Source organism: Condylura cristata, unplaced genomic scaffold (genome assembly GCF_000260355.1).
Source record: "Condylura cristata isolate star-nosed mole 26May11 unplaced genomic scaffold, ConCri1.0 scaffold00012, whole genome shotgun sequence".
NCBI classification, from domain to species: Eukaryota; Metazoa; Chordata; class Mammalia; order Eulipotyphla; family Talpidae; genus Condylura; species Condylura cristata.
This window is the reverse complement of record NW_004567113.1, coordinates 24,241,627-24,252,244: the sequence shown is the minus strand read 5'-3', so window position 1 is coordinate 24,252,244 and position 10,618 is coordinate 24,241,627. Positions and strand designations below refer to the sequence as shown.

Below are 10,618 nucleotides of genomic sequence, written 5' to 3'. Positions count from 1 at the left end.
CTATTGTGCGTTCTTCCCTCTTTACCTGACTTGTGGTTTAGTTACTTTATATTCACAAAATAAATTCTGGATATTGACAATAATGTACAATGTCAAATTTTAAGTCATCAAAACTAATATGCTTACTTTGTATATTTCACTAGTTACAACTTCATACCCGATCTTGGTTCCATCAGCACTTTCTGACATCCAAACACTTTTCTCTCTATTCTCATCACTTCTGTCTTGATGTTCTCTAACCTAATTCACTGACCCTTTATCCATCTTCTTGCACTGATCTACATTTTCAGCACTTTCAGATTAGTATCCAGAGCCCACTATCAACAGTTTGTTCATGTATGAGAAAAATTATTGACAATTTAAATCAATGTTTTTATCCAACCTTTTCTTAGATGATAATGGTTGCACTTCAATTTCTCTTTCCCCTTTTTTATTCTGTTCTCTGACTTTGAAACTATGCAAGTTGTTTAATACTAGAGTTCATTATAAATGAGGTAGAACAAAGCTACCTCATTACCATAAGTATTCTTCCTAAAAGTTGCTTTATTACTCTCTAAACTAGGACTACAATACTTTCACCATTGCCTTTTTCTTGGCTCTTTTTTTCATCTTGACAGGGACACTGTTTCTGAAACAAATCCTGTAGATTTGGTCATAGGTGGCCAATGATATTTTGATTGGGTTCCAGCTGCTCCCAGTGCTTTTGATTCCTTCATTAATTTCCTAGCAAAATGAGCACCATAATGAGTCTCCTCATTCCTTCAGTACAACTAAACCATCCCCACTTCTAACATTTAGAAATGCTAAAGTTTATAAATAAAAATTGATGAAATCTGAACTCCATGGTCAAATGTAACTGCATAACTTTCCTTTACTAAATCTAAATCTACTGTTAGGGTGCTTCCTGTTTCTTTCAAAACTTTTGTACTTTAAAGTACTTCCTTCAGGAGAAATTTCCATTCTCTTACAAGCTAATTTTGTTAGTGACAAACTTGAATGAATCTATCTTCTTGGAGAAAACAAATCCTTAAACATAAACTTTCTGATTTTAGTCTAAATTGACTGTAGGACCATGCCCAAGATTTACTAGACAAGGTGTCAAGGCATATTATTTAACTCTGTAAAGTCTCATTTCAATAATCTGCAAATAGAGATAATTTCCCTGGATTATTACATTCATGTTTAGAAATAATACATAAAAAACAATTAGCATAGCATTCCAACCTGCCAGCTTTAAGTAAAGAGCAGATAATATGTCTACCTATTTTGTCCTCCATTTATCATTCTTTCAGACATTTGAGTATCTTGGCTGAAATTCTCAAAACTTGCCTCATCTTCTGAGAATCTACCTTATGAAATTATATCTGAAATTTTACTTCCCTCCATTTTTGAACTCCAAGAATAACATATTTGTTAATTTCAATGTATATTTCTCCATGTGCCTTACTACTTTCCATAATAAAATATTTAACTTTGGTGAACATATACTTCATTCTTAAAACTCCTCTTCTTGGTTTCTATGAAATAAAATGAGCTGCTTTCTCCTTTCTCCAGGGTAAAGCACTGCCTTGGTCAGTTCTTCTAGATCCACTTTCTCTTCCTATATCATGTGTATAAGCAGTTACTGATGAACACTCTTCTCCTCTTATTCTTTCTGTCTTTTTTTCTTCCTACTTCCTTTTTCCCTCCTTTGCACAGATATATCTTTGCTTGTGGCGTCAGTTAATTATAAGTTGAAGAGTTCTAAATTTATATATTCAAACTTTGTTTTTCTGCAAAACATCATTTTATTAAAAAAAGTGTCCTTTAATAAGATTTTGTTTTTACATAAAATAAACATAAAAATCATCCCTTAAACCACATTTACCCTTAGGAATTACAAAATCACATCAATAAATAAATACTCCATAAATACAACCATCAAACCAGATTAATTTTAATGATCTCTTTCTGGTTTCTTGAACTATCACTGACTTTTAACCCCCTAATAGCCATTAATTGCCAAATATTTTTTGTTTTTCTTTTATACATTCACTTATTTGATTCAAATTTGCTAGGGTATTGGTCAAAGCCTCTATGAAATAGATAATAAAAATAAAAACATTGATCTTGTTTCTTAGACCAAAATGCTAGCAGATGTTTACAACCTATCAAGAAAAAATTCTGAATTCTCTAGGTTTTATTAAAAAATATTTGTAATCTGAATCTTTTTGGTTTCAATATGCCACTTTGGGAACATTTGGATTTAGATGAAAAGGGTATGATTAATCAGAATTAGGGGTAAAACCCTCAAATTTATGTTAATCAAAGTAATAATTTTAGGAAAAAATTATTACCAAGTGTATTGCTATACATACTCAAATACTAAATGCATTACTATAAATACTCAAAGAATAAATACTTAAATCAAGGGATCTAAAAAGAAAACTTTAAAAACATATTTTCATGTATATTTTAAAATTCCTGTTGGGTTTAAAGTACTGATTATTTCACAATTTCTTTGTAATGAAAAGTGAAATTTTGTAGTATTTATTCCTTTGATTCCCAAACCAGTATCAATAATATCCCCATTCATATCAGCCAAGCTGAAAAACATTTATTTTTTTAAAGATTTATTTATTTATGCATACAGAACTGGGGTACAAGCCAGAGGTGCAGAGGTGGTGAGAGGATACACCAGAGACAGAGTGGAGAATAGGATCTGCCTAGATCAATGAAGTACACTGCCTCATGGATCACCTCCGGGGTCTAGGATCGACGCACACTGAAGTGGCTGTGGCTAGCTTGCAGTGCTGCATCCTAACAGGTTGAGCCACCAGGGAGGGTCTAAAATGCATATCCTGTTAATATGTCGTTAAACTGTAATCTTTAAAGATGTAAACTTCTAGTACCTCATTTCCAATTTTATTACACATTATGTATGTTTGAAAGAAGTGATTTGGGGAATACTTTTAAAATTTTACAACAATTTAAGATATATTTATTTATGTATACAAGCACTAATGTACACGCTAGGGGTGTAGGATGGGAGGGAGGTGAGTGGTTTCACCAGAGACAAGAGTGGAGAGCAGAACATGCAGATCTACTGAAATACAATGCTAAGGGCATCAGCAGACAGAATCAGCAGAGGTCTCGCCCACCATGTGGGTCAGCAGCCTGGCTGGGCATTGAACTTGTGCTGTAGTGGTTGTGAATAGTTTCATAGTGCTGTGCTTTAATCTGTCGTGCCACCAGGTAGGGTCCCAATCTCATGTATTTACATGATCCTGGGTAACTCAAGATCCCATATAAAAATCAAGTTTTCACTTATGGCTCCAACACTGTTTGTGTTTACCAAATAAAAAATTATAGGCAATCACTGTATGATACAGCAACTGTAATATTGGACATAAATCTCAGGAAATTAAAAAATAGGTTAAAATATACATAAATATTCATAGCATCTCTCTCTATAATAGTGAAAGCTTGACTCAGTGCAGATGTTCATCAATAGGTGAATGGTTATATAAACTGTGGTAAATGCAAACCATGCAGTTTTCCCTAAAAATTAAAATAACTTTGTTCTACACAACTTGGATGAGTCTTCAGGGAATTATGCTGAGTATAAAATAACTGTTTCAAACTAAAATTTTGCATACTATATGATTCCATATATAAAATATTTTTGAAATGTTAAAATTTTGGAAATGGGTGTTTCTAAATTAGCCAGTGATTAGTTTTGGCACAGGAGTTGCTACTGAAGACAGTAGGTGTTTTTATAAGAGAGCAACACAAAGAATCCAGGATGTTGGTAAGATTTTGTATTTTGACTAGGATGGTAGATACAAAATCCTACAAAATAACATCTGTATAGAAATGCATACACACATACACAATTACAAATGACCACCAGCAACAGTGCCGAACTCTGAAACAAATAGTAGGGAGCCTGAAAACACACACACACACACCAAATAGTAGTATGGTTTCTTAGGGAACTACTATACCACAGAGAAAGAACAAATCACCGGAACCTAAATCTTTAAGTATGGAAAACCTGTTCTTCTTATCAAATACAGTTCAAAATTTCCATGATAAGGAAGTTTAAAGAAATGGGAGAAGATCAGAAGAGCTGATCACGATAAAAAAAGAAAACTCAGGAAAACAAATGAATGTTCTGAGAAGTAAAATTAGTAAGCAGAAAACAAATTAAAGATTTAAACCAAAATAATGGATTTTCAGAATGTAAAAGGACAAATAGTTGTCATTTAAGAAATCTGAGAAAGGCTGAGAAAGCATATAAATTAAATGGAAAATCAAATCAGTACTTTCAGGATGATAATGCACAAAGAAAGATGTGAAGAAAATAAATTAAGACACACTTTGAGAATTACCAAATTCCATAAGGAAGAACAATATAATACATACCCCACAGAGAGAAAAAAAAATGGGGTGGGGGGTGGGACAGAGGAGAGATAATTTATTTAAAGAACTAAAAGAAGAAAACATTCCAAGTCTGGATAAAGAATTAACACCACAAATCCATGACACTAAAAGAAACACCAGGGTACCTAATAATGACCTATAGAAAGACACATACAAATGAAACTTCCAAGAGTTCAAAACTAAGAAGGAATATCATTGCTGGCTGAAAGAAGAAGATAAATGGTAAGGAAACTCCAATATGACTAACATTGGAGTTCTCTGAAGAGAATGACTGTCAGTCAATAATAATGCATCCTACAGGGTAGTCTATAAGATTAAAAATAAAGACCATGGCCCTCCCTGGTGGCGCAGCGGGTTAAAGCACAGCACTGAGAATCTAAAGCTACTTCTGCATGAGTTCGATTCCCGCCTGCCTCGGAGGTGACCACATGGCGTGGCAGACCTCTCCTGGCCCGCCCGCTGCTCCCCTCAGCAGTGTACTTCATCCATCTGCCTGTTCTGCTCCCCTCTCTGTCTCTGGTGAAGCTTCTCACCGCCCCTGAGCCTCTGGCCTGTACCCCAGTTCTGTATGCACAAATAAATAAATCTTTAAAAAAAAAATAAAAAAAATAAAGACCATCTAGAAAAAGCTGAGACAGTTTGCAAACACAGGAACTTCCACACCTTCAATAGACATTAGGAAAAATGCATTCATCGTGTGTGACTTAAAACCCCTACTAACATCAATGGACAGATCAACCAGTCAGAAAACTCAAGGGCATCACACCCTCAAAAAACTGAAGAAACATGATTCTCAAGAACACATAGGACATTCTCCAGATTGACCACACAAGACAAGTTTTAACAAACTCATGAATATTGAAACCATATGACCATAAAGGTATCAAACATAAATCAACCACAAAAGGAAAGCAGGAGTCCTCCATAGATGGAGATTGAACAATTCGCTACTCAATGATTATTAGGTTAATGAGAAAATCAAAAGAGTAATCCAGAAATACCTCAAGAAAATGCCAAGGAGGACACAATCTTCCATAACTGCTGAAACACAGCAAAAGCAATACTAAGAAGAAGTTAGTGTAGCAATGTAGTCCCACAGTAAGAAACAAGAAAGAGCTCAGATAAATAACCTCATCTATCACCCCAATGAGTTAGAAAAATGTGAACAAATAAAACTACAAAGCAGTAGAATAGAGGAAATAATTAGAGCATAAATAGAAAAAAATACAAATTAAACAAAGTCTAACATATTAATGAAATCACAACCTGGTTCTTTGAAAAAATAAACTCCAGCTACTTCCAGAAAGAAAAAAGGGGAACATTCAAATAGGATCAGGAATAAAAGAGAAGTCAAGACAGGCATTGCAATAATTTGCAATTTGGTTAAACAATTTGGATACAGAAATGTATCTTGCTTTTCTAAAGAACTGAAATTTATAAGCTTATAGAAATTTTAGTTTAATAATTCTAATCTTTATAGCATAAAATTGATAGCTAAACTGTCATTTTGTTGACTTCCATAATGACAAATTAAACATTTTATTTTTTTAATTTTTAAATCTCTAGGCCTTTCATATCCGAATTTATATCACACACATTTCATATTACCCTTATGTGTTATTTCTTTCATAAACAAATTTTAACAGTGTCACTTCTTTGATCTATAAATAGAATTAGTTACTGTCTTCTTATAATCCTACTTTTAAAGTGTTTGCTTTAGGATGCTAATTTAACTATTTTGTTTGTCACTAACAAAGAATGGATTTTATATTTTATTAAAGAAAAATTTATTAAAAAGGTACAAGATTTTCCACTATTATTTCCTAGGTTCTCCACCCAGATATACTGCCAGAGATTTATTTTTAAAAGTCAGCTTGGTTCCTTAGTGCACCATTTGCTTGCCAAACACAATACTAATGAAAATTCCCTGTGGAGTTTTCATAGAAAGACTAAGTGTGGTAGCATAGTTCAATAAAACAAGCAAAAAGTAAATGGCAATAATTCAATAAAGTATGGCAGCAGAAGCAAGAAAGTCTTTAAAATCAAGGTTTAAACATTTCTTAAGGGTCTCCTGATGTTTCATCTCCCAATAGACTAAATGTGATGAGGAGCTGGGACCGACGTATTAACCCACTAACCTACCATAATAGCTGACAGATGCTTCCTACCTGAAGAGGTCATGCCTTGGAGAGGAGGAGCAGGAGACTGACAGAATGCCCAAGGAGAGTATTGATCCACTGACTCTTTTCCTGGTAACCATTACAGAGACATGAGTTGACAGTAATTAAAATGACTTACACACTGGGGTGGTTTCAAACTCAAATCTTCGACTGAAGACACCATAGCCTGCTGCTGTGCGTGCTCGAATTTGGAAGACATACACCGACGCTGGCTTCAAGCCCTCTGCAGTTATAGTTGTCTCTTTCGATTTGATAATTGTATAGCTGGTCTCTTGGTCCTTGTATTACAAATGAACATACAAAAAATTAATAAAATACTATTTAATAATAAAATCAAACCTTAAAATCATCGATCAAAATATGAATCGGCAATTACACACTTGCTATCAGTACAGGTGGTTTTAGGAAACAAACCCACACACTCTACGCGTTTATTTATGTAGCACCTTAAAATATCTTCTAGAACTCAAAGTTGGCGGCTGCCTTATCTTCTCACCACCTACCACCTTTACCTTTGTCAGAAATTATACAGTGTTTTAAACTGTAACTTAAAGGAGAAAAATCATTTCATTTAATATACTTTAGTATTATTTATCTTCTTAGAAATGTTTTTTGGAATACATCTAACATGCTGTACGTTCACAGAAAAAGGTAGTAATATCTCACACTGCCAGAAAACACTTATGCTTTGCATCTTTACTAAATTTTATTTCTAATTATAGTTAAAGCTTGGGAGAAAAAGTCTACTTCACTGGAGAATTTTAATTTCAATGAATTAAATATGAATTAATTTAGATTCAATTCATTAAGTCCTATATTAAGTATTAAGGGAATATTCAGGAAAAATGTAAATCAGGATTTTTTTTTCCTTTTTAAGACTTTCTATTTTTTTTCTTTAATGTATTGGGGATAGGTGAATAGTGAATAGAGATGAAGTGGAAAAAAAATCACTGGAAGTATAGTTTTGGAGACTTAAATAAAGCCTCTAGATACCATCTATACTCCTCATTATTGCTGAAGTTTCTATGTTGTACATAAAATATACACAGTCCCTGTTTTCAACTTTGTCCTCACTTTATTTTTCTGTATGAATTTTCCACTGAATTCGTTTTTCTCTGAAGATTTTTCCACATTTTATTACATTTCTGTAAATATTAAAGAATTAAACCTAGGTAATGTCTACATATTCTCCCTTTTCAAGAATTAGTTTTTTTCTTATGAAAATTTGGTTAATGACTACAAACCATTATTTCTAAACATCTCAGGTAATTTTCTCTTTATAAATAGAAATGTATATTGATGTATACTTTAAAAGCAAATAGAGATAACATCTACAGAACCTTTTTTCTAAATAAGAAGAAACAAAATATTCACTTCTCAAGCACTTTAGTGGGTAATATAGTTATTAATCTTCACAAAACCATACATTAAAAAGCAAAACAAATGCAAACCATGCTCCTTCCTTCCCCCTTGAAGTTTATAATCAATAACAGAATGCCCTTATTGTATAGACATCAAAATCATGTGGTTAAAGTGCATTAAATCCATTTTCAAATTTTCTGTTAGTTTTTGTATTTGTAAAATTACAGTCTAGATTGTAGCCTGAAACAGGTAATATATGTGAAAATAGTAAACTATTAAGTATAGTATTTTCAGTCATCATAATTATTTCCAATTTGACACATCAAATTTGACTTACTTTTTATATCATACATCCAATTAACCTAAAATGTTTAACTTGCATATGTTCTTTAAAAAAAAAATAACATACTCAATGTTTAAATATATAAAATTATCTTGGGGTTAAGTATATCCAAATATCGTACCAAATAGATATGATCTATATTCTAATCTAGATAGGCTTTTCGACCAATTATATGCAAATTACTGACTCCTATATTTTTATATTTATTTATATGCATACAGCACTGGGGTGCAGGTCAGAGGTGCGGGAGTGCTGAGGGAATTCACCAGAGACAGAGTGGGGAACAGAACAGGCAGACTGAGGAAGTACACTGCTGAGGAGAGCAGGTGGTGGTTCAGGAGAGGTCTGCAGCGCCATATGGGTCATCTCCAGGGCTGGGGATCGAACTCATGCTGAAGTGGCTTTAGCTTCTTCGTGCTGTGCCTTAACATGCTGAGTCACCAGGGAGGGCCCAATTTTCATATTTATTATTTTTAAGATTAAAAAATGAAAGTATTTATTGTCGACTAACTTGAATATCAAAATATGTAATTCTGTGTATGAGAAATGGCATTAGAATTAAACCCAGATCTACAGGACAAAGGAAGAACATAAGTAATAAGTATGTGAATATATATAAAATATTATAAATATTCTTAATTTTGTTTAGAATTTTGTTCAAAGCAAAACTTGTAACAACAATATATAGTTTATTATAACTGAATACAGAGGACAATAAATGCATAAAGGGTGAATATATAAATATAAGCAACCCAAATAGCTATTGATATATGAATACATTTCTTTTAATGCGCAGAGTAATGTAAGTGCCTAATCATTAAAGTGTTTATGAAATTTTGTTAGTTTTGCAAAGACTTAGATAAAGTAGATAATTAAATCTTAATGCAACTTTCCAGTTAATTTTTTAATTCATAAATATTTATTTTCTTTTATCTATTCCACTACTATTTCTATATGCTAAGGACACAATAGTAAATGTAAAAAAAAATTTAAAAACCGTAATTTATTAATAGGCTGCTTGTGAAAGTAATAAAAAGCTTCTCTAAACAATCATAGTGAAATTATGAGAGTGCTCAACCTTAAAACACAATGTTCAAGATTGTCTTAATAACATTATACTTTATAATTTGGCAGTTATCTGAGCAGTGATTTTCAGTAGAAATGATTAAATGTTTGTTCACTATTACTTTATTTTTGTTTAAAGAAATTAAAGTTAGTGAAAAAATCTAGAAAAAACTAAAATATGTGATTCTGTATGTTATCTCCCTTTGCTTTCAAAATAGAAATCAACACAAATTTCTATTTATGAAGAGCAAATTACCTGAAATGTTTAGAAAATGGTTTGTAGTCATTAGGCAAGTTATTGTAAGGAAAGGCTATTTTTTTAAGGACTATCTAGCTGTTACCTAATTTTAATTCTTTAATATTTATACAAATGTAATGAATGTGGAAAAATCTTCAGGAAAAACAAGTTCAGTGAAAAATTCACACAGAAAAATTGAGTAATTATGACTTTATATAAACTGCTAACCTTTGCAACATAAATTTTATTTTGTAGAAGAACATAGGAATATCAGCATTAGATTTCTAATCATGTTACTATCTACATAAGTATGTATATACAACTCAACCTGTTTTTTTCTTCTTTAAAATGGAATGCAATCACTTAAGAAAATTGTGAGGACATAAAGCTAGACATAGAAATATTGTACATGATTTCTAGCACAATTTCTATAACCAGTAGAATAATCCTATAGTACGATAAGAAAATAAAAAATATTAAAAATAATAAAGCTTATATGGTTGAAGTCACAGCTAATATGTTTTGCAAAAATATTAAAAATTGATATTTTTGCTAAGAGAAAAAAATAATTATCAGCATATAGGAATGTTGTTCCTTGAAATAATGCATAATGTAATACTAATTGTGCAAAATAGTAGAACATTCTGTATTAACATTATGCATGTCTCAGTGATTCCTTATTGCAGATCTAATAGCACATTGTGTTTCTGAGTTAGTTCAATACTGTATATTGAAGCAAAACATATACCTAGTTGTCAAAATTCATAAGTATTCATTGTGAATGAACAAAGTATCTTCCAAACCTTGCTTCTATCATTTTCAATAACTCTTATTGCATTTTCCTTCAGATCACAAATACTATATACACATCTTAACACCCACAACCACCTGGCTGCCAAGTCCTTGGTTAGGGCAGTAGCTTTTGCTGCTTTCATGCCCCTGCTGAGCAAATGAGCTACATTCCCCAGCTGCTTAGCAAACACTGCTCACATGCAGTGAGGGGAG

The 10,618-nt window shown here is 32.3% G+C and overlaps 1 protein-coding gene across 4 annotated transcripts in view; it reads right to left on the bottom strand.

The window, feature by feature from the left end:
* The window catches only part of EPHA5 (EPH receptor A5), a 277,999-nt gene that overhangs the window by 73,337 nt on the left and 194,044 nt on the right, over window positions 1-10,618 (bottom strand). For all 4 annotated transcript variants that reach the window (XM_004681266.2, XM_004681269.2, XM_004681268.2 and 1 more), the window contains exon 7: window positions 6,724-6,883. In XM_004681266.2, the coding sequence (XP_004681323.1) occupies window positions 6,724-6,883 (160 nt within the window). The remainder of the gene's footprint in view (window positions 1-6,723; window positions 6,884-10,618) is intronic.